A 25,930-nucleotide genomic window follows, 5' to 3' on the forward strand; every position below is an offset into this window, starting at 1 on the left:
AGAATCTCCTGCTCCACCACATCCCAAAGCTGCTCCGTTGGATTGAGATCTGGTGGCTGTGGAGGCCATTGGAGTCCAGTGAACTCATTGTCATGTTCTAGAAAGCAGTTGGAGATGATCTGAGCTTTGTGACATGGTGCATTATCCTGCTGGAAGTAGCATCAGAAGATGCTACACTGTGGTCATAAAGGGATGGACATGGTCAGCAACAATACTCAGGTAGGCTGTGGTGGTTAAACCAGGCCATGTTGGTACTAAGGGACCCAAAGTGGGTCAAGAAAATATCCACCACACCATTACACCACCAGCAACCTAAAGTGTTGATCCAAGGCAGGATGGATCCATGTTTTCATGATGTTTCCAGCAAATTCTGAGCCTAGCATATGAATTAGAGCTGAAATTGAGACTCGTCAGACCAGCAACGTTTTTCCAACTTCTATTGTCCAGTGTTGGTGAGTCTGTGAGACTTAGCACAGCCTCAGTTTCCTGTTCTTAGCTGACAGGAGGCACCCGGTATTGTCTTCTGCTGCTGTAGCCCATCTGCTTCAAAGTTGGATGTGTTGTGTGTTCAGAGATGCTGTTCTGCAGACCTTGGTTGGAACCAGAGCTTATTGGACTTCCTGTTGCCTTTCATCATTTCCTACCACTCTGCCCATTTTGGCACCAACAAACATGGCACATTCAAAGTCATTAAATCCCTTTACCCCTCATTCTGGTGTTTGGTTTGAACCTTAACCAGGTTCACATGACCACATGTTTTGAACTGAATTAAAGGAATTATGCTAGCTTTCAGCAAAACAATCAGTCTAAATGAAAAAGAAATTTAAAGTTGACGATATAAAAAACATATAGGCTATAAATAAGTTATTGGATGGCTGAATGGTGGATGAACAGTTTCCAGCCTTCACCACCTTGACACTCTCCTTGAAGAAAATGATACCCTAACCCTGAAACAATGCTCTCCACCATTGACTGACACTTGTCAATAACAACATCTGCCAGCTGAGGCCCTCTTCTCACCCGATTCTTTACTCAATAGAATTATTATTTTTTTTGTTTATTTCACTTGTCTCCTGTCAAGTTTGAGTAGCGATAAAGTGTTACCATATTTCAACAACCTTTGAAGTGTCACTTCCCTGGCGAGCAATTTGCTTGAGGGGGGTGCAGAGTGTCAAGGTGAGCATGTGCTGTAGTGTCGACTATCAGCTGCTAGAGGCTGAGAGAGGGAGAGGAGGACGAGTACAGAGCGGGAGAAGATAAGTGCCAGTCCTTCACATCCTCACAGAGAATAGCCAACCAATCTTTTAATTTGCTTGTGTTTAAGTTGTTATGATACGCACACACAGACACACTCATGTTGTAGAAAAACAACATGTTAGGTGTTAGACTGGATTCATGCACTTTTACAGGTTTAATTTTATAACATTTCTATACCTGGTGTTTCCGCATTTACAATCTATGAATTAGAAAAAATTAATGGAAATCATTTTAGGTGCATCTGCCATATAAGCTTCATATCACGCTTGATGTGCTCTTTGCTCACTTCACAGAAGACTTGATGTGTTTTAGGTGGAATCTGAAGCACATCTGACCTTAGAAAAATTGAAATGATGTGATTCACCAGCTGCTTCTGATCTGAGCTAACACATAAAGGAAGCTCTTGTCACTAAGTGGCATATCTTATGATATTCAGAGATTTCAACTGACACAAATAATACTCTTTCCATTTTCCCATTTTTGGATGTTGCTTTTTTTTTATTGGAGGTTGTTTTTAGTTGTTTTTCAGTTTTCTTTACTGAATTACAACCACCAGTAAAGTAGTCTTTACTCTCACCCTCTGACACTATGCAGCCTTGTTTATTTGCTTCAAATGAGTCACTAGAACTGCATCTAAGCATTTATCGTCATCAGCTCTTTAAAAAACAGCTTAAGATTTTCCTCATTGGCAAACAGAAACTCAGGGATTTGGAGTTTTTATACATTTTCATTATATAGAGTTTGTATAGGTATGACATTTCCCACAATTTGTGAGCCAAACATTAAATGACAGAACTTTTAAAATTGATGTTGGTATGGGATGATGTTACAAAGCACAGCAATATCCTAACTGACACCAACATTTACTCATTCATCTTCTACTCTCAACATACTCATTAGCTACGGTTACACGGACAAATATTTCATCTGTCCGACTGAAATCAGTCTGATCGGAGGTTCTCGCTGACATGTTTACATGGCTGGATAAATTATCCCACCAGTTGTATTTACATAATGGACAAATTCAATTCGATCGTATCGCTTTTGATATGCGCAGTGCTGTCTAGTTCAGAAGAATTAGTGTTTTCTTATTTTTTTTTTAACCTTTTGACTGTCAGAAATCTCAGTAATCCTTAAATCCTTCAGTTTCAAACAAAAACGTTCTGCCTCAGTCCCGTTCGTGTTTGCTGCCATTTTTCAAGTCTTCCCTGAAACCGAATCTAGCACATCAGATTCGAGACCGATCCGATCAGCTGAGGTGTTTACATTTTTATAGTTCTCTATATAAATGTAGCTTTTGTTTACTTATGTGTTATAGGACAGAGAAAGTCTGCATTTCTCCAGCAACTTCCTTTGACTGTTCCTGGCTGAACTCTATGTCTCAATCCAACTGACAAGGTGTCACACCTGCACCAGATCCTGCCACACTCTGCCGAATCCGTTCCCCTGAGTACTGATTGTCTACACCTGTTACCCATCACCAGGATGCCTTCTTAAACCACTGATGCTGGATCACTCACCGTCGGACCTTGTTTAGCTTTGGATGGACGTTCAAGCTTCCCTTTCCTGGTCTAGAAATCTTGGCCGACCCCTGAAACCTGGACTCTGAATCTGTAAGACTGATTCCTGAATATTCCGCTTCTAAGTACTGTTTACGTTGGAGTGAAAAAATCTGCATTCATCACGATCTGTCTCTGTGAGGTCCATTCCATTACACAGGGTCAGTTAAATCCCTCTCCAGGTCCTCCAAACTTAGGACTAATTCATTTAGGGGTCGTCCCCACGACGCCGAATTGCAGTAAAACTGCAAAAGTATTTTACCAATCTACCCTTTCATCCTCACAAAACCAGGGATTCGCCTCCATGAAACCGATCATGTCTGAAACCAGGTACCAAGGTGGATAGGTTTGAGACCTCTACCGTCTGTGGTCCTGTGAGGACAGCGTAACCGCACCACTAGAGAATATGACGTCAGTGTGATCAACCCATGCCAAACACAACAACAATAATGGCGTCCGTGACCAACTGTGTTGCAGTGCTCCTCCTGACAGTCCTGGCTTGTGTACAGCTTTAGCACCAAAATTTGCTGCTTTTACAACACAGTGCTGCGCTGGTGTACCATCAACAGCGGGAGCAAGCTGATATGTCATTATCTGTGCATGAGCTATGTCTTGTTCTAGCTCTGTAGTGTTACTCTTTAATCATCATAGCGCCCCCCACAGCCTTGTAGTGTGTACTACAGCAGTTTCGTGGGGATGTTTAAGCCTTTTTCCTAGTTTTTGCCACCTTTTTCACACCTGAACTGGCTTCGGTGCCGTGTGGGCATAGCCTTAGTCTCACCCACGCTGCAGTGTAAAGTCAGTTGAGCCTCCTTTTTCCACAATTTTGTTGTTTTGGTTGTAACCCAGTTTTTGTTTAATTTAATTAATTTATTTTTTCTTAGGGACTTTGTTCAATTTCAGACATAAATGCTTCCATTTGATGCATTAAACCCGAGTTAGCCTTAGACTAATTTGCATCTGTAGTCCACTGGCAGTTCATTCCTATACTGGGATCTAGTATTTGCAAAGCAGAATCATAAAAAATACTCAATGGAATATTTTAATTCATTATAAATAAAATAATTTGTCTGAGTTGATTATTTTGTTTTCTCATTAACTGTAAACAGCACACAGTTTTTGTTTTTACAGTAATGATAAAATAAAAGCAATACACTATAGAGTAATAATTGTGGTCAATTTGAGCCTTTTGAATATTTTTGATTCCTTCAAAATAAATTATGTGCTTAGGTTCATGCACTTTAGGAGGGTTTTGCTGTTGCAAATACAAGGAAGCAAGTTGTGAGTAGAAAACAGGAAATTCGTACATTTTTGGGAACATTTAGGGATAATTCAACTACATTACTTTGATCTTCCTCCTCCTTTTTATCACCATCTTCCTTCACCCTTTCACTTCCACTACTTAACTTATTCAAATCCAGCTCCTAAAGAATTTATTAACATAGACATTTTCCACGGTGGGGAAACTGCCTCACACTTGTGCAAGTACCTGATTAAGGTGTCTTACAATGGAGAGTAAATCACATATGAATGAGTGTGTGTACGTGCACGTAGTAGTGGTGTAACCATCAGCAAAAACTGCTGAACAGCAGTTTGTGTTTGATTTGTGCTCATCCAGAGTGGTGTGTGCTCACTAAAGGAACGACATATGAAGCTAATCACACAAGCACAGGACCGATGGCATCCACCTGTAACATCAGAGGGTTGGCGTTCATCACCTGAAGCAGTGTTGATGGTCCTGACGGCCTCTCTGGCACTGACTCTGTTGTTTGGGGGATAGTCAGGAACGGTGTTTTGATGGCGCTTCTCTGACATCCGTGGACTTGCTTTGGAAGGCTGATGGCTGGAATGCAGAGAAGCAACATTATTGTGGAGAAGTTAGATTTAAAGAAAGGAATGATAGAGAAAGAGAAGAAAAAAGGATGAAATAATTTGTATTCGAAGAACTGATAGGAGATAGAAAGGGGGAATGAGGGTGAAATACAGGGTGATGAAAATGTTATGAAGGAGGTGAAAATTGGTTTGTGTGTGTGTGAGTAAGAGCGACAGATGTTTTAACCAAAGAAGATTTATGCTTGAAACACTGCCTGATTTCCATTACAGCCGCTGACAATCTGGGTTTTACACATAATACAATGACATGTGCACAGTCATAAACACACGTACACACACATATGCACACACACACACACACTCAATTTCACACATAACAGCCAGAGATACCCTCATCGGCTCACCCTGACTGGCTGTGCTGCTCGTCAATCGCATCCACAGCACTCTCCACAGAGTTCAGGAGAGACTGGATCTGATTGGCCGATTCTTTCAGAAGGAAGCGGGTCACAAATTGCTCCACATTGGTTCCTCTCTCATACACCTGGAGAAAAGATAAAAAGCATGATTGTACATGTCATTTATAATAAGACACTAAAAAGAAGTCATTTTTCATTAAATAAATTCCATGAAAGTCTGTTTTTCTTCATCATGTTTTCATCACAGCATAGCATTGCTCCACAGCCTCACAGATTTACCTCTTTACATTTATTCAATGGTCGAAGAGCTTCTCAATGTGGACAATAACAATAGCTGGATAATAATAATAATAATAATAATAATAATAATAATAATAATAATGAGTATTTAGAAGCAGTTTCTACCCTGAAAGCTGTAAGAACAGTTTAGTCTGTTTAGTAAAGTACAGAGGAGCTGAGAGCTTCAGATAAGGCTGGAGTTCCTGCTCTAACTCCAATGACCTTATCTCTGCAACCTTTTAATTATTTAGGATATAACTGTGTGCTAAAATAGAATCCCAAGGAGCCACAGCAGGCCTGTCAAGCATTTTTACAAGCTGTGTATGCAAGGCTGTGGTCAGGTTGGGTGATGTTCTCTCAAAAGTAGAGTTGCAACATTATTAGAGGAGGATTATTCATTCTGTTGACTGAACCATAAGCTGCCATCATAAACCCATCAGCTAATCTGATTAAATAGTATCTTACAAGTAAAACAAGCACCATATTAAGAATTACAGGCTAACAAAGTACAGATAAATCAAAGCCTTGTTACTACTCCTGCATCCTTTGTGCGGTGTTTTAACACTGAATGAAGCCATAATGAAGTCAGTTTGATCAGATACACAAAATTTACACTTTTGCATAGTGTGTGTATTTTTATGATCCCATATTACCCAATGAAACATAATTCTTTTTTTTATTTATTTATCTATTTGCATGTGTATGTATGTATTTCTTTATCTAGTGACAATGGAACCATATTATGAATCATGAATATTGGCTTATTGAAGTAACTTCTCACTCAGCTTGGATTTCCAGTATCACAAAACTAGTTCACCTTTTACCAGATTGTGTCACCATGGCAAAGTATCTTACAGCAGGTCAGGTTTCCAGAAAGAGGTGAAAGCTCTGCCTGGTGGGTGCAGGGCTGGCTGTCTATAGGACAGTCATGGAATCACAGATCAATACAGAAAGTAGCTTTGAGCATCAGTTTTCAACACACTGTGCAAAGAGCAAAAACAGTAACTTTCTAATTCCACATTCTGGATCAATGTAAAGAAGCAGATTTTTCTAAATCTGACAGATTTTCTTTCCAAACCTAACCACGTAATTCCAAAAATAGTCTTGAATGTCCTGTTTGTAACCTTGATTAAACACTCCAGCATGTCTAATGATGTGATGGTGTGTCAGGGCACCAACACAAAGGACCCTCTGTATTCCAGAAACACCAGTAGCTTTTAACAAACTACAATATTTATTTGCCCTGGAACAAGTTTGTGTTGCATTGACTTGATGTGATGTCTTGAAACTCAAATCCAAATCAGATCACCAACATTTAACAGATATTATTTGAGAAACAAATCTTAGATGCCTGCAGTCTCTACAAAGCCACATATCTGGCCATAATTAACTACACATGTACTCCAGAGAGTGGAGTCAGTCGGTCATGTCAGCTTTTCTGTCAGAAGTCACAGCACAGTGATTCAGGAAGACAATTAAGGTTCCTGTGCAGTCAGCCATTCTCTTCTTCGCTCCAATCAAAGACAAACTGTCCCGTGAGAAGCCAAATCACACAGGCCATACTGACTTCCATTATCACGGTCAATGCCTTTTACACACATGCAAACACACAAACTCATCTGCTTTACCTCAAGTGGGAATAGCTGATTCAGCTCTATTTTAAGAACTTCCAGTGAAACTGGAAAACACACATCTATCAAACACAGCGAAGAGAAGACGATACAGCTGTTCTCCCATTTCTGTTTGATGGTTTAACCCACATGACATTAATAACTACAGTCCTGAGATTAAGTTATCAAAGAGGCATACGCGTCTGAATATACACAAGTGATAAAGGGAAATCTTAGCAGTTTTCTTTAAAGGATTATAAATCCATTATGAGTCCATAATGGACCCTTAGTGATTAAGTAAGGAAATGCTGAGGGATTCTTGAAAAATTATTGAACGTAATGTAATGAGTATACCTTTTCTACAGAGATGAGCAGGATTAGAAAAGCATGGTAAAACACACTGCTAAGTGCTTTGTAAAACAAGCTTAGAAGGTGCAATACAGTATACGACTATTTACAGTTGACTATATATCTTTGATAACATACAACCTACAACATTGCGCTGGGGAAATAATGAACTTAGCTGAGGATAATGTCTAAACAGTGGAAATAAAGCATTCTTATCTTGGGTGGATTAACTGATGGGAGGAAAATAACTTGTTAGCTCCTCTCTTATCTCCTAAAATTCAGACCTCAGAACTTCTGAGTGGTAGGAGCTGGCAACATAAGACAGGGTCAGTTTATATCAGCTAAGATCATATGTTCATATAGTATTTGAATGGTTCATTCATAATATTCAATATATTAGCACTTCCTAAAGACAATTTTAAGTTCAAAGCAAGTTCAGGGATGTGAATGTCAGCATGTTACATATGTCAACAATTATTTCTTAAAACATGTTAGAAAACAGAAAAGCATTGTTCAAAAGAACAATAGAGTTAGACAAGCATGTTTAAAGAATGAATAGTAAATATAAGGCATGCAAAAGCCAACTTTGCTCTTCATACTGTAATGGTATAAACTGGCCTGCCAAGGTATTAGCTTCAGATGAGCCAACCATGACACCAAGCTGTAAACTATATCTGACAACAAACTAGCCAACAGTTCTGCCTTTGCCATCTTCATGCTAAACTTAGGTTGTCTATTTAAACTGCAGAGAAAAAATGACAAGAGCACTGCCACAGACGTTGGAGCAGCTACACTAACACAGAAAATGATTAATACTTGATGGATTTGAGTGGGAAGTTAAAAATCTTGCACCGTTTCCCTATAAAGTGGATACACAAACTTACTACCCACCATGGATCAATTTGGGCCAGTCACTGTAAAAGTTAAAAAAAAAAAAAGCCATAAATTTGGTCAGAAAATCTGAGTTTAGGAAGTAAATGATCAGTGGACACTTGGTGGATTTATTGCTGAGTCATGGTAATAGAGCTGGCGATCCTTGTTAAAACCTGCCTTTTTGTCTGGTAGCTTAAATAGTAATACCTAAAAGAGCTGGTGTCAAATATATTCCCTCAACAGCCAAATTGTGATTGATTGACCCACTGCTGTGAGCTGAATCCTCTGCAGTGTGCTGATAGCAAAGATTTAATCTGCAGAGTTTGTAATTTCTGGCCTCAACATTTTAGTTTTGTTAAAATGAACTAGTGTAGCTTATTTGACCTGATCTAAGGTCTGTTAATCAGGATCTTCAGAGATTCATATGAATTCTTATTCATTATAAACCTAATTTAATAAATTTTATATATCAGTTTTATATATCCACATTTTTCTGGGTGTTTTAAAGCTATATGTTTTGTGTTGTGGCAAAAGAATGCACAGTATGCTTTTTTCTGCTTTGCATTAAAGCTGCAGGTCCATCTGGAATTCGGAAGACTCGCATTTCTCAGGTGATGTTCCTCTTAAAAATATCCAGAAAATCCATAGTGCAAAGCACCAATAAAAAGAAAAAAAAAAAAAATCAAACGTGTGCATTTTGTATGCTCCACAGTTCATCTAATATTTCTTCTTATTCTCTCTGTGTCCTGTGTGTGCATTTCATACTCTTTTCCTCTGCCAAGCATGTCCCACGGGCCTGACTACAAAACCTGGGATAGAAAAGCTGTAATCTATAATTCACACAGATCACTGACCTGAGAGGATAAGATACAGCGTCTATCGCTGCTGGCTCCCTGAACACAGCCTGGTGATTAGCTACAGTGTGCATGATTATATCTGAAAGTGTCTGAGTATGTGTATCTATCTCAACAAATTAGCTGTTTGCACATATAAATGTGTGCAAGCACATTCTGGTTTTCTGTGTTGATTCATATGAGAACTCTCCAGAACTCAGCAGACCTAAAGGCTTAAAACTGTTGTATTTCATATCAGTATTTTTTTATTAAAAATTAAATAAGATCAGAAAAATTACATGGTTGAAGTGGGGTTTTCTCAGGCTTGTTTTTGTGCACTTTAAGAGAGTGTGTAATTGTTTCAGATCCAGTCGCTTTATTATCCACCTACACATATGCATTAGCGGGAAGAACACACACACACACACACACACACACACACACACACACACACACACACACACACACACACACACACACACACACACACACACACATACACACGCACACACACACGCACATGCACACACAGTCTTTTGTGATAAGATGAAGGTGGCTGATTACAGGAGATTGCAGAAAGTGGTAATCATTGATTACAGGGGTTGGTCTCGTTAGGGGAAATTATTCCATCTTCCATGTGTCTCAGATGGAAACATAGACGCTCTGTGGAGGAGGAGCATTGACAGTGATCCAAGCCTCCAGCTCAACCACCAGGTCACCTGATAACACTCCATTGCAATGAATTTCACCTGCAAACACACACACAAATCTCTTCTGGGCTGAGCTTAGTAAAATAAACTGTAATAAAAAAACTCATGAGCATGTAAACAGGCTGTATGTTATTATGCTGCCATCGTATAAAAGAAAGCCCCCACAACAGCTTGAACCACAGAGGAGCAGAGGAACTACTTTGCTTGAGGCCATACAAAACAGAAAAAACAAATGTCAGTCAGTGAAAGAAAGTCTTTCATTTCTTTCTGCATATGGAGCAGTCGCTGCAGAAATCATTGTGGATCGAACCCAGCCAGGCCTGCTGCAGGTGAGAAACAGCTTCACCATGTCCACCGGTGAAACAGATTGCTACCAACTGGAAGCCATCAGATCTGTGTCTTGAAGAAGAGTGCAGGACTCTTTAGAGTCTGCTGATAACCTGTGATTCTTTATTTGTGGCTCAAGTTTTGTTTTGAGACTAAAAATGTTTTAAATAGAAAACAAGAAAACTTTTAAGTGGAGCTGATGCCCTTTAAAAAAAATCTGTACGCACAAGCTAACAGCGCTTGTAAATGTGGAAACGTAAAACCTGACAACACCCTTTGCCGGTTATTAAAAGAACAATTTCTCAGATCAAGTTGGGAAACTGTCTGTGATAATCTCCACCACCTCAAGGTGTCCTGATGCTAAAAATGAAGCTTCAGATTTTGCAACAAGGTGATATGACTCATCTAAAGTTTAGAAAATACCTATGAAATATTTAAAACCACAGTGACGTTCACAGGTTAATAATTAATGCTATCATTGTTTAAACTATGTTCAAACAAAAGCTAAAAAGGCAATATGTGTCGTTAAGGGTATTTACCTGCTCTGATGATGATCATAAAAGACAGCTGAGAGCCTGATGTCCTAGATTCTGTTTGTAACAGTGTGGTTGTCTACAATATGATATTACAAATACTAGCAGCATGTAGTGATGTGGGAAAATATAACATGCAACCAAAAAATGAAGAAAGAAAAAATGAAAATCTACAGTTAATAATAACAATAATGATAGTATTTTAGATCTGTAAATAATTGATTTGGAACTTTAACAGATAAAAGCACAAATAAATCATTTTCAGTGTCTTGATTCAAATTTAAATTTCAAATTTGATGGTAGCAGAACAGTAAAGAAAAAAAAAGCTCCATGCCTTCAGATCAGTCAGTTGTACATAGTTTGTACACACAGCTGAAAGGATGAAGGTCTATTTTAGTTTATCTATATGGTTTATGGAATTGTATAGCTAGTGTGCTTCTAGTACTGTGCACCATTTCAGATACCACTGTTTGCACTAATGTTACCATGGGAACATGGGAAACCAAAGTTATCTACCAGCTAAGTTATCTCAGCTTGCTATGTGGTTTAAACTAGTACAACTCGGGTCCTCAAGGCCCACTATCCTGTAGACTTTCAATATTTCCTTGCTGCAACACACCTGACTCAATAGCTTGTCAGAGATTCATTTCACTCAAATCAGGTGTGTTGCAGCAGTGAAACAAAATACCTGCAGGATAGTGCTTGCAATTGTCCACAGGTTGTGAAAACCCTCATGTGGGCCTATTTGGTCATTTGTTGTTCCTGTGAATGGTCTTAGGCCTCAAGTTTAATTTGTAAAAAGTACTAGCTGTTGTCTGATGCTACCATAGTGCTACTTTTGTGTATTTGATTACCTTTATCTTAAGTGCTCAGGGTGTGTTCTTTTCTTTTTCTTGGGTTTTGATAAACAATAAATATTTTTGCCTTATTCAAATTTCTCTCATCTTTAATGTTAATCCCTGTCCCCTAGCCGAGCCAGGGTAGAAATAACACATGCTGTACTCTGTGTTCATCGATAGCATCAAGTCAATCAAATGGTGCAAATATCAGCTGAAGAGGCTCTGCATTGTACAACTAGTGGACAGCTAAACTGCTGTAAATGCTTCTCCATTAAAAATACTTTATTATGTTTATACTTTTTAATCCCACCCCACCCCCTGAAAAAACCCCAAAAAAACAAAAAACAAGGCACTCAGATATTTTCATTGACTTAAGCTGCAGGTGAATATCCAAATGCCAATTGATCCAACTTCTTTGCCTTATTGGAGTTTCAGTTATCTGCTTCAAACATGCAGCAACAAATATAACTAGAAAAAAACATAATACAAAATATTTTTTTCAAATAAAACATTGTTAGGAACTATTTAGTACAACATTGTCATAATAGGCCTATAATAACAATGGGCACATTTCCTCTGCAAGAGGACAAAAATAATTCATTTATGTCCCAAGCATTGTCATGTACCATACTTTTTCTTATCTATAACCAACTACCTTTAATGATGTCACTAACTTCATGAAAACAACTTAAACTAAAATTAAAAAGCCTTTCTGGACTGCATCACTACCAGTCCACCAGCCTGTTAGATTAAGTATTACAACAGTAGTCTTTCCACTTTCCAGTGTGTCAGGATAAAGAAGGTGCTGAAAGCTGACCATCCCTTAGACAGACGGTTGGTAGAGGAGCTGAAAGTGTTGGTATCGACCCACTGATCGTTTCATATAACCTTCAGCTCAGCGTGAAGAAGCTCGATGAGTCTTGAAAGAGACAAATCGAGTAAAAGCTCTCAGGAAGGAATTGACCGACAGTCAGGTTTCCAATGGAAAATGCAGCTCTGCAGCATACCAGGACAAAAATCAAGTGGCACAACTACATAACCTTATGTTTTTCATAATAAAAAGTAAAAACTATATGTAAAAAAAACTTGCTTTAAAATGTGCATGGACTAAGGAAAAACAAACAAACAAAAAAATGAATTGGCACTGTTATAGGCAAGGTGATCTTATATGACTAAATGTCCACAACATACAAGCAGTGCAAAGTTGCTACAAATAATTTTGCACAGAGTTTTGGTAAATTTATGCAGTATTTATTTACACAAAATAAAGAAAAAAAGTGTTTTTTTTTTGTTTGTTTTTGTTTTCTTTTATTAAATCTAATATGAAATCCATAAAATCTAGTTTTGCCTGACCACACTGATGGCTTCAACATGTCAAAGTGGGTCATACACACAGCTGTGAAGGACGGAAAGGTCACACTTTTTTTCCTTGTCATGCAGCAGTTCAGAGAGGAGAGAGAATGGGGAGAATGGAGGACACGGGAGTGCTCGGCTTCTAGTTTCCACCACGGTAGCTGGGAACAGTTTGCTGCTCCTGCACTTCCTTTCAACTGGTCTTCAGAAAGCTTCAGGATGTAAAACACACTTCTCTCAGCCATGGTGCACTTTCTGAAGACTTCCTGTGCTGATTATTTTTGGAATTTTCATTACTTTCTATATGTTTGATCTTCATTGTCATAGCAACCAATAAAAGTTGTTTATGCTGCAGCAAGTCTGACCTGTCTCCCTTTAGAAATGTTCTTTTCTTTATCCAGTTTCACGGCTTATTTTTCCTCTACAAGTCTTTCTGCAGAGCCAACATGGCCTCACAACAATAGATTTCTATCAGCTTGGAGAAAGGAGGTTTGATGTGCCAGAAGCACAAGTGCAGCTCCCTGGCCGGTCTGCTACCTTTGAAAAACCCCACTACCCTGCTACAGCTTCACACTCTCAACCAATTAAAATGGTAGCCTAGCAACCAGAGTCAATATGTGTCTAAGCAACACCATTTTAGCACTATGCTAATTATATCAGAGCAGCAGACTTCTAACAGAGAAATGCATTCCTTTTAAATGTGTTTCACCTTTTACAGCACTGGCCTACGTCGGGGATCAGAAGCGGCCATGTCTCACAGCTTTGTTAACGGAAATGACTATTTTATCTATACAGCATATTTGGCTACATGTGCGGATCATCAGAGAGAAAGAAAAACAAGCAACATGTAATAGAGTCACATTAACAGACAAACATAAGCACATATGGGACATGTAAGTAGACTTGAAGCAATTATAAAAGCACACGAGGAATCTGGTCAGAAAATGTGTTATAAGTTTGCAATGGTTAGTTTTAGGTTGAGTTAATTTGAATATAGACAAAGTTGTAAAGGCCCTCATGTCAGCAGGCAGTTTATTGCAGAGATAGAGACCATAGAAACTAAAATCTCTTTCAAAAGACTTGAATTTAACTTAAAATAACTAAAAGACCTGACTGGATTAAAGCACCGTAAATTCACACAGAGCCTGCTTGTGTCGGTTGTAACTCCTCTCTGTACCCTTCATTTTTTACTTTGACATCCTAACATCCTCTTGAGATAAAGATACACCAGCCGCAACACTAGCTAACCACAGAGAATTCAACCAAATGGGTAGACTGTGTAGAAGTGAGTGTGCCAGAGTCGGGGTCTGAGCACTAATGGAGGATTAAGATGGCTGGCCACCCGGTAGATGTCCTCTAGGGACCTGAATGTTGGCACAGACACAAATACAAATGCACACAGCACAATCAGCATCTATTTTCAGCTATTTTCTGTGGGCTCCATTTGTACAAAACAGGAACATGTTTATATGGAGTTACGAAAACCATTTAACACAGTGCGTATCATAATTTAATATACAGTTTCTAAGATCTATGGCACATTATTGTGCAAACAATGTGCTCAAAACCCTGTTGTATGTGATACTCATCTTCTGCCCCTTAGATATTTATTGCACTACAATAATAATCACATAAAAATAAATTGTACATATATGCAAATCATTTTAGTTTTTTTTTTTTCACATTTTGTTAAATAGGCTAAAATAATAAAAAAAATTTAAATAAAATGAATAGAACTTCCTGCCCTGTATTTCATGGGTCAAGCATTAAAGGGTTAAACTAGTAAACTCAATCCTCTGCAACAGTGCTGGACTGTGTGGTCTTGAAAGTTTGTGATTTTTTGATGTAAAACGTACAGGTCCAGGAGAATTTTCTCTGCACGATCACTGCCACAAACTGGTGAATGAAGACTAAAAAGTAAGAAATATAAAGCTGCATAACGAAATGAATAATAATTAGTGGAAGCAGGTGTGTATGGTAGAACATTTAAAAATTGAAAACAGAAATTTTAAAAACACCCAGGCACAGGGAGAAATTAGCTAATAAACATTTTAATGTAAACAGAATTTAGTAAATAATTTAATATTAAAAACATCTTGGAATCAGGTAATTTTGTTTTGTGAGTGCAGAGAACCAACAGAGAGGGAGAATAGGAACATATTTTCTCTATCTAGTTCTCATAATTCATTTATGCTAGCTTCTCTTATTTTAGTCCTTCCACCCCCCAGTGCCTAGCTAACTAGTTTACTCCCACACAGTGTGAATTACAGCCATGTAGCACAACAGCTATAATTTTATAGTGTTACAGTTACCACAAAAGAAAGTAAGAAAAAGAAAGACGCCTATTGATGACAAAAACACTGTATGAGTGGCTTGCATGCTATAAGGCTAACGTTAACAGTTCTTACTACCTTCATTGGATTTATCCATGTTTAAATTTCTGTAATGGCATTAATGAACTTCCTCTGATATATGAATTAGTAATGACTTCAGTTAGCAAAGAAATCCTATAAAGGATAAATGATAACAAAAACTTAAATTTACTTTCACTTTTTAACAAAAACATATCCAAAGCACATTTTTGTTTGCAGCTGAGATTGAAAGAAGCTATAAAAAGCCAAAGATAACACAAACATTTGGTTAATTAGAGAGATTTACTTGAAGGAAGTGGCAGTGGAAGTGAGGAGGTGTTAACAGGAGGCAACGTGTCTGAGTTTGTTTCTAAACAGAAGGCTAGCCCAAAAAACAGGCTTCAGAAACACAGAGACTCTTCAGAATGCTCGCCAGCTTCATCAGCCCACAGAGATAGGAAGAGAGGGAAGTGAGGAGGGGATGGAGGCTGAAGGCGGGGAGGAACAGAAGGAGGGAAGGGACAGAGGAGAGAGGACAATAGAAAGAGGGTTGACAAGAGACAAGAGGGAGGTTTTGTAAATTGTGTCGAGTGCTTCATTTGTGTGTTTTACTCTCTCATTCCCTGAAGTCCGTATTAAATCCCTAAGTGGATTCTACTCTCTCTTCTCTCCTTTCACCCAATTATCCATGCATCCCTCCATTCCACCATCCCTCTCATGTGCATGCTCACTCTTTCACACTTCTACAGACTTCTGCATTATTCATGCTTTGGGTGTTACTTCATCAGCCAACACAACACACACTCTGCCAATTAACCCTTTCTCCCTCATCCACAAATCTTTCATGTCCATGCCAGTCAGTCAGCCAGTCGCATCGCTGGTAGATTTGTCAGTCACATGTCAACTCCTCTCTGTACAGAACAGCAGCACTTTGACAGAGAAAAAGAGGAAATCTTTTCAACCCATTCTCATTACCAAGGTGTCAAATGCTGCTAAAATGTCAAAGCCTGAGGCATCTCCAAGGTATGCACAAGGTGTACTTAGGTGTCCTGTCTAGTGATACACTGTCTGTATCACTATTTGACACCAGAGGCAAACTTTAGCAATGTCCGGCTTCATTGGGAAGTAGGAGAGGTGCTGGAAGAAGTTGTGGGACTTTGTCTCATGTGTTAGGGTTCACATCAACTTGATTTATATTATGTTATTATTAACTATGTTCCTAACGGTGCTTAACATCTTGGTACATTGTGTTTGTTAGGGATGTAACATCGATCTAAAAGTACAGATCAAACACCAATACGGTAATCATTTGTAGGACATGCTTAAGAAAGAACATGTGGAATCATTTCCCTTTGCTTTATATTTTTGTAATAAAATGGCATGCATGAACACAGCTATAAACTGGACTAATGTGCTTTACATATGAATAAAAATAAAAAATTAAATTGAACTTAATTGAACCAAAATGTCTTACTCAAATTTGATGATGAAAATGCAGCTTTCCAAAGGTGTGGTGTGCAACTATAATAAAATCAGAATGTACTACCTTGGTTATTAGAAGCCCCATTTCCTCCAGCAGGTCCAGGTCAGTACACTTTTTATTTATTTATTTTTTTATTTTATTTATGTATTTATTTATTTCCATTTCCACAGAAAAAAAACTGGGAATGGTGCCCAAAAATCTGTTGCAACCTACTGTTTTAGGACCGCTCCATTGGATTCCTCATCTTACATATCAGACACTAAAGAGTAAAGCTTGACACACTGCAATCCATTGGTTGGTTGAATCATCACTTTCTGTTGAATCATCACTTTCTGTGTGACTCAGCTAAAAGAACAAAAAGGAACAGCACCACATTTAAATATACGGTGGATTTCTTTCTTGTTTAAAGCCACATGTCAAGGAGACAGAACACAAACTGCTGGATGTCCACCATTCTCCTCCTTTGTTTTTTATTTGTTAATTTAAGGAAGGTGTCACACCATGCTATTACATAGCTGATGCATCTGTCGCAATCAGGCTTATAGCCAGCCTGGTGAGTGTTAGGTTGCATATCATTTGTGATATCGACAAACATGGAATCGCTACAATATCGTATTGTAGTCAAAGTTGTAATTTATACCCCCTTTGTTTTTACAGCATATTGCTTTTAGGTTTAAGATAATGCAAACTAAAATTATACAACTTTTAATTGTAACAAAATTGCCAATGATGCTAAAACGCTAAATGCCATTTTCTTGTCCTATCTTTATGCAAAAATCTTAATTCATTGCTTGCTGGTATGTTTTCTTTTTTTCCCTCCTTACCTATATGTGTTTAATAGAGTATAAAGTAGGGATAGGAAGTTTCAATTTAATTGCCTTTTAAAATATTTTTACTAGCTATAAAACTACATGACGTGATTATAGACAGCTGTTGACTGACAGTGATGAATTTAAGCCAGCGGGGTCACTCAGCAGCTCGGTTATCATAGTTACTACCTATAACTTGCTTTAATACAGTAAACATATGTAATGGTCCACAATCATAAAACTCTCATTACTATTTGAGATTAATCATTTTTAAGATTTAAACTGGAACATTGACAGAATGAGACAAACAGTATAAATGCTGTAAAGATGTTTCTGTAAAATGTCGCCTGCCACAACTCCAGGACAAAAACTCTGCAATACTTGTGTGGGGTGGATAAAACAATACAAAACAAACAAAATACTTTGGTGTCAAGTAAACTCTGTAGTTTCTTTTCAGAGGGCATAGAGTATCAGCTTCCCTGAACACTAAGCTGAACCAGTCAGTGGCAGCTCACACTGTACAAGAGCATGAATGTTGGGAAATGATGCTGGAACGCAGTAGAAAATGTAAATAGTTATCTCCTCCTGAAGAAAAACCTGTTACTTTCAGTTTATAGTTGCCTCGGTTCTAAATTGTTCTCTGTTTGGGTGGCAATGCTTGGTAGAGTCTTTTAGTGGATTTTCTCTCTGACATTTTGGTATGCTAGATGTTAATGCTTCCTAGTGTGTGCAAAGATCTACTGTAGTGCACGTATCTTCCCCCTGTACAGGAAGCTCTAGTCAATAATATAGTGAAGTGATGTACTACTCATGAGTTGAAAGATGAAATGAAACCATGTAATCAGTGTCACTGACAAGGCTGCCAAGCTTCCTCCTCATACGTGTGATGGCAGCCATTGGAAAAAGATGTCAAGACTCATGCTTGACCTCCCTCACCTCTGTCTTTCACACTGTGTGACCTTTACAGGCTAATACTTTACTCTTCTTTAAATAGTTTCTTCACCTCCTCTTAGTCTGTCTTATTGCTTCCACTTCCACCCCCATCACCCTGACTTTTCTTCAACATTAAGTCTATCACTTGTCTCCTTTCCTGAATCACTGATTCTCCCTGTACTTCCTCAACATCAAATAGCATCTGTTGCCTTGGTTACACAGGAAACTATAGTCACCAGGTTCCAAAGGCTGAGGGATGCAGGATGAGGTATTAGGACTGGCATCCCTTAGTGGCAGAAGATATGATATGAAAATGTTTCGTATTTCTTCTATTTTATCATTTATATAATTATTTTATCTTTCCAAACTAAGTCAGCTATAAAAACCTAAAGGTTGTAAAGCAACAACCATGTAAGGATTAGTTTTAATATTTTGTGCTGGACTTTTGAACATCAACAGAAAACACAGTGTATCTTTTTAATAGAAGTTAGTGCTGACTATCAGCTGCCAATGTAAAAAAATAATTTACCTATGAACAAGTTTTAATTTTTGCAGCGCAGTGACAGTAGACGGAGAAGCTACAGTGAGCTCTGACATTAAGGGTTTGTTCACACTTGAGAAGTTCAGTTCGATTAATATCAACTCGGATGCAGCTGTTCCATAAATGCTGATCACATTAAGTAACATGAGCAATGTTGTAAGAGTCCAAACATCAAGAAAGTATACGGAGACTGATAAAGCTTCTCAAAGCTGCTTTAATTAGTACGTGATTACTTAAAATAAAGGATGAAAAACCACGTTTCTGTGGCTTTGGTTCATATTTCAGTGAATACAGACTAGTTTGTGTGGAGATTTATAGACATTTTCAAGTGCCTGTTTGTTGCACATGACATAAAATTGTTTGAGTCTCATTGCACGCCTCACACAAACCCTATACACAAGATTTCAAAAGATTTTTGTTATATGTCTGCTGGTACAAATACAAATACCACCATAAATATGGTGGTATAGTGATGCTTCTGTAATCACACATTCCTTTAAATAAAACATTATTTCTGGATGTTTGTAAGTTATATCAGCATAAAATTAGTTGGAGAAAGAATCCAGTCAGTGCAACCTTGTCCATATTTTATCCATTGTCTGCCCCTTACCCAGAATCAGGTTGCGGGGCCAGCTGCCTAAGCAGGGAAACCCAGACTTCCCTCTCCCCAGCCACATTCATCAGGGGGGATCCCGAGGCGTTACCAGGCCAGCCAAGAGATGTTGTCTGTTCAGCATGTCCTGGGTCTTCCCCGGGGCCTCTTTCCAGCCGGACATGCCCAGAACAGCTCACCAGGGAGGAGTCCAGAAGCATCCAGGGCCTTAAGGAACTCTGGGCGGACCTCATCCACCCCCGGGGCCCTGCCACTAAGGAGCTTTTTAACCACCTCAGCGACCTCAGCCCCAGAAATGGAAGAGCCAACACCAGGGTCCCAATACTCTGCTTCCTCATCGGAAGACGTGTTGGTGGGATTGAGAAGGTCTTCGAAGTATTCCCTCCACTGCCACACAACGTCCCTAGTCGAGGTCAGCAGCCCCCCATCCCCACTGTACACAGCCCGAGTTTTTGCATTAGCGACCACAGAAGCTGCATTCCGCTTAGCCTGCCGATACCCATCAGCTGCCTCTGGAGTCCCACAGGTTCAGCTTGACGGCATCCCTTACTGCTGGTGTCCACCAACGAGGTTACCGCCACGACAGGCACCAACGACCTTGCGGCCACAGCTGCAGCTGGCCACCTCAACAATAGAGGGACGGAACACAGCCCACTCAGACTCAATGTCCTCTGCCTCCCCTGGAAGCTCTGCCAGAGATGGGAGTTGAAACTCTTTCTGACAGGGGACTCCGCCAGATGTTCCCAGCAGAGCTTTACAACACGCTTGGGTCTGCCAGGCCTGACCAGCATCCTCCCCCACCATCTGAGCCAACTCACCGCCAGGTGGTGATCAGTTGACAGCTCCGCCCCTCTCTTCACCCGAGTGTCCAAGACATGCAGCCGCAAGTCAGACGATACGACTACAAAGTCGATCTTCGAACTGCGGCCTAGAGTGTCCTGGTGCCAAGTGCACATGTGGACACTCTTATGCCTGAACAAGGTGTTGGTTATAGACAATCCTGTCATGGGTTTGCCCACATTGGTGCTTCCTTCTCCCTTCTTCCCTATGTATGGATGAGAGGCAGATCTGGTGATTAAGGCTGCACAGCTGGAAGGAATCAGGCTCATCCCTCCACCTGCATATAAGCTCCAGGCTGATTTTCAGTCTTCACTGGATCGTTGCTACATCTTGTGGTATACCAGCCGCAAACACATTCATGTCTATGGTCATTTGCTTGTGTCTAACGCTCCTGTGCTCTCTCTTAAGTACCATGCCTGGAAACCACAGCTGCCTCTCGAGGATTGTCTGTCTGTCTGTCTGTCCCTGCCTCGTCCAACATGGAACCCATCCCACCTGCCTCCTTCAGTTACACAAGGAAGTACTCAGCATTCCTGTTGTTTTACTCTCTTCCTTGGGTCCTCACTCCAGTCGTGACAGAATGGTACAGACAGAAATCATGGGCCCATTGGAACAATCCACCATGGACGCCAGGAAACCAGACACTGGCAGGAAAACCTTCTTGGACAACACTCCCAGGTTCTTCATTCCCTCAGTGATAGTCAACAAGCGTTACAAACCCAGCTGAACGATGTCACCAATGAAATGACAACCATGCCTAACCAGTTATCACAGCTCTCTGCTCCTACAGCCTCACCGCCTGGTTCCATGACACCTCAGCCCACTCCAGTCCGTGAAGTCCATATTCCGGTCCCAAACCATTCACCGGGGACTTGGGTAAATGCAGAGGGTTCAAAGATGTTCTTTCATCTTTGATCAAAAATCATACACGTACGCTACTGGCAGATCCAAGGTTTCCTTCCTTATAGGTCTGCTTGCCTCCAGGGCTCTCACCTGGGCAGAAGCCTATTTGGAAACCACGCCCCTGCACACCCTAACCTACAGGGAATTCACGGAAGAGCTAAAAAAGATTTTTGATGACCCAGTTCGGGCCCGGGAGGCGGCCAAGCGACTCATGACTTTGAGACAAGGTGTTTTGAGTGTGGCTGAGTTTTCTGTGGAGTTCTAGACCCTGGCCGCGGACTCAGAATGGAACTCTGTGGCTTTAATTGATCTGTCTGTCAGGGACCCTGAAGGATGAGCTGGCAACTCTGGACCTCCCAGAGATCCTGGATGAGCTGATCGACTTGACTGTCAGACTGGACAACCTGTGATAGGGCCAAGGAGGGTGCGTGATTTATTTTAATTAAGATATGGTTTGTTTATTTTTTAACTGCATCTTATTTTAATTGTTTATTTATTGTTTTTACTGCATGTTTTACTGGTTTGAGACCTTGGTTTTTATGGTTTAATAATCACCCTCTGGAAGCCAATCAACCCTTTTAATTAGCCCAACGAGAGAGACAGGTGTGGGCAGCTCTCAGAGGATTTAGGCGGAGCCTGCAGTGACAGAGGAGGCAGAAGAGACAGAGACTTAGACAGAGGATCCAGGCCAGATTGGAGGCAGAGGCCGAGGCCATGAGGCGGTCGGGTCCGCAAGGCGGCGGAGAGCGGAAGTGACTGAGAGGAACTGGGAACGAGGGAGGACAACCGGGATTTGGAGTCGGTGTTTGAGGCCACCACGGGACCTCTAGAGGAATGGCGGGCTGGATATATATATATATATATATATTCAAAAACTTTTGTATATTATCATTATATAAATTATTATATATTTTATATATAATGTTGTAATGAACAACATATTTCACACAGTATTAACAAGTAAACCAAAAAGCAGAAACATTGCGCCAAAAATCGTGTACCCTTCCTGTTTGTATAGCAATCAACAGGGTATGTAACAGGCAGGTGTTCTCTACCGAATGTACCTGATTCATTGACCATTTTGGCTCCCAATCTGCCTTGAAAGCACCTTGCAGTCATTGAGTAATTCAGTCATGAATTTCTCTGGATACCAAAGTATTCTAGAGTCAGATGTGAGACCATCTGTCTGACACCTAAAGCTTGGTGAAAGCAAGTGAATGCAACAATTAGCTCAACACATTGTTGCTAAATGTGGTTTAACAAGCTGTTGACTCACACATGGGATCGGCATTTTGGCATAATTTTTTTTTTTTTTTTTTTTTTTTAATAACGATAATGTGGGAATTTTTATTTTTAACTGTTCTTCACCTTAGGTTGCCTATACAAATAAGACCTGGAAAGGACCACATGGTAGTTTTACTACCAGGTCCTAATGTGCAAAACTTAAAATTAAATTTTGTTCATGTCTCTACACAAGCTGCTCCTCTGTTGTACTCCTGAAAAAATAAAAGCTGCTGGAAGGGTATTTGCTGCAAGATTAAACTGCACTTGCTGTTACCAAGGTAACTACAAGTGTCACTACAGTCTGCACGGGAGAGAAAAACCCATTAACCTTTGGTTTACTTATAAACTAATCACTCATAAACAAAGTTATCTACTAAATCTGTCTGAGTTATACTGTTTGATAGGTAATTCTTGTTTTTTTTTTGGTTTGTTTTATACTAACAAACATTATCATGAGTTTATCTTTTGATAATATTCAGTGTGTTTTTGGCTGTGAAAAAAACAATTGAATTCACTTCAAAAGAAAACTTTATGCTTGTCATAACCGCAGTAATTAAACAAAGTTAGCCATTTTAAGTATCCAGATACATTTAGCATGACTTCCCCTTTAATGCGTAGAGGAAATTAACATTGTGATCACTTTCATATACATTTGTTTTCATATTAATACAGTGATTCATATTAATGCAAATGTTAAGTTTAAGCTGCGAGTAGTGGCAGACAGATAGCATTCATATAATATGTTTATTAAGATGAACCCAGTCCTGAAGATTAGTTTATGCTATAGTCCCACTCCAGCTGCAGTCTTATTGAGGTGAGTGTAGTTCAGACTACTTAAAACTGTTTTCATGCATGCACTGTCTACTTGTTCAGCACTGGCAGAGTTTGGCTGAGAGGGGTGTGGGCCGAAACCTTGAGTAAAGACAATCTTGGAGGAAGAATGAGCTGGAAATAATTTCTGCAGACTCTTGTACTCTGTTAAACCTGTTTTTCCTGCTGCAGCATAATAAATGACATAAAAGACAACTGGAGCTTTATGGATTTATTTTTTAGCAGTGGTTTTGTCAAGAATTCTCATGACAGCTGCATTTTGTAAGTTTGGCATTTTGAACTCGAACTTACTTTAACAGTGGAACACTGCACCTTTCTGCACAACACATACACATCTGCATGGAAAAATCCCTTTTAAATCTTAATAAAGAGGAGATAACTGCTGTGAAAAGCCGCCCCAACAAGTATCATATCGTACACTTGTGGCCTGAGTTGAGATGTTTTATGCATTTCATTATTTCATCCTTCCATCCATCTTCAGTTTCTGTTCTTTCTCCTCACATCCTCTGCTGCTTTTCCTCTCCTCACCTGCTTTCTTCCCTGTTACCCTTTCTCCTCTCCTTGATCTCTCCCATCAATCTTCCACTCGTCTTACTTTCCTCATTCACTACAGATGCTATTGTGTACAGACCAAAATGCCTCCCTCTCCTCCATGATCCTCTTCACCTTAATCTTTGGGAAGAAAGGACAAGATGAAGAGGAGGATGTGGAGAAGGCAGCCATGGCTTGTGGGTGTAAGAAGACAATAAGGCACAGATGAAAGAAGAGGAGATGAGAGAAAAGAGAGGAGAATGGAAAAGGAGATGAGGAGGAGCAGTCCGAAGCTCACTGGCACAAAATAATCTCTAGGACATTTTTTTTTTTTTTTTTTTTTTTTTTAGAGGAAAGGCTTAACAAGATTTTATTGAGAGAGAAACTATGTTTGCTTTCAAAGTTGTCATCGCATGTGGTGACTCGCTCAGTGAGGGCCTGAAAAGAGGTGCTAATAAGGGAGGCTCATTAAACTTAGCATTTATACAGGACAGATAGGACAGGAGACTCAATGAATTCTCCCTCTTTTCTTTTGTTCCCTCCTTCAACTCTCATTGTCAGCCACGCTCACACAAATGCCCACTGCCTGAGAGGAGGACGTTACTTATCTCCACCTGCTGGAGAGCCAATTAAAAATGGTTTTCTGAATCCACTTCTGACTTCATAGTACCATAAATAGACTCACAAAAGATAAAAACACCACAAATACTTGGAACAACACCACTTCATATCTATTATATATTTTTGTTTTCTGTTTAAACCTTTCAAAGATAGAATTCTGGGACTTTTCAATAAATAGTTGCACCTATTTCCTTTTTTCCATGACAACATCCCCCAAAGTATCGTGCCTCTATGGCAACTGTCTCTTGTAACTTGTAAGAACTGATAAAGATGCTGACATTGTGCTGTGATGGGATGCTACAGATAAAGTTTACAGTTAAGAAGTGAACAGAACAATTTTAAAGGATATGCATCTGTAAAAATCTGTATTCTCCATTATATAAGTTCTGAAGAAAGAAAATTTTTTTTTGAGTAAACAGATCTACTCACTGACTTTGTGAGACTGCCTTCATCTTTTAAGCGACTGTAGAAATCTTACCAACTAGAGACTCCACTTTAAGATATAGTTATTACCTTGACTGATTTGTTGTGAGGTCAGAGTTGATTTAAGTTCATTAATCACCATTATTGTGTTTATGATGCTTATTTGCAGAAAGTCAAGTGCCTCTTAAGACAGGCAGCAATGACTGCTTCCACTAATTGATACACTGACTGTCAAAGTAATAAATGCCGCATGAAGTGAATGGAAATATCACATTTGCATGAGTTATTAGTGTGTTGGCTGCCCCTTTAGGAGCAGAAGTGAGAGGCTGCTGGAGGATGGTGACACAGTCAGAGAATCAGTATCCCTCTGGTCTCTGACAATCAGTCCAGCTGCAGATAGACATTTTTGCATTGATGATGGGTATTCTTCTGTGAAAATTAATGGGCTAAGACTTCACTAAGACACTATATTAAATATCAAAAGATGTTTTATTCCAGGAGCAGCCTCCAGCCTGCATATATCCTGTCAAACACTGCAAAGACTTGGCAGGGTTTTTAGAGTATGGCAGACCCAACACCGCTGTGGTAAAAATTTCAGCTGAATAATCTGGAGATCCTTTTTTATAATTTATTTTTTGTGCTTTTAATGAGATATTACCTAATGCCTTAAAAAAGAGAAAAAACACTTTTGCACATTGCAGCTGCTAACTGTCTCACACTGTCTTCTTTGCATCTATATTCACTGGGCTGGATGGGGAGCTAATCAATTCTCACTGGATTCTAAACAGGGCCAGGGCTTAGGCTCCAGCCTTCTGCTAAAACTAATATCACGCTTTGTCTTTTAGCTCCACCCACTCAGATTCCTCATATCTGACTCAGTTAGGAGTATTCTCTAGTTTTCTACATAGATGTTGTCTTAAAAAAGGCTTCCTGGGGGTTTCAATTTAATTGTGTTCCAGTTCAAAGTAAATAGTGACTTGATCTTGTCATCTGCAAA

General features: G+C 39.5%; 1 protein-coding gene across 2 annotated transcripts in view; it reads right to left on the bottom strand.

The window, feature by feature from the left end:
- Positions 1 to 25,930, bottom strand: part of necab2 (N-terminal EF-hand calcium binding protein 2) — a 148,652-nt gene that overhangs the window by 65,491 nt on the left and 57,231 nt on the right. For both annotated transcript variants that reach the window (XM_041996217.1, XM_041996216.1), the window contains exons 6-7: positions 5,054 to 5,190; positions 4,535 to 4,659 (exon numbers count right to left, since the gene is read on the bottom strand). In XM_041996217.1, coding sequence (XP_041852151.1) covers positions 4,535 to 4,659; positions 5,054 to 5,190 — 262 coding nt within the window. The remainder of the gene's footprint in view (positions 1 to 4,534; positions 4,660 to 5,053; positions 5,191 to 25,930) is intronic.

This window comes from Melanotaenia boesemani, chromosome 10 (genome assembly GCF_017639745.1).
Source record: "Melanotaenia boesemani isolate fMelBoe1 chromosome 10, fMelBoe1.pri, whole genome shotgun sequence".
NCBI classification, from domain to species: domain Eukaryota; kingdom Metazoa; phylum Chordata; class Actinopteri; order Atheriniformes; family Melanotaeniidae; genus Melanotaenia; species Melanotaenia boesemani.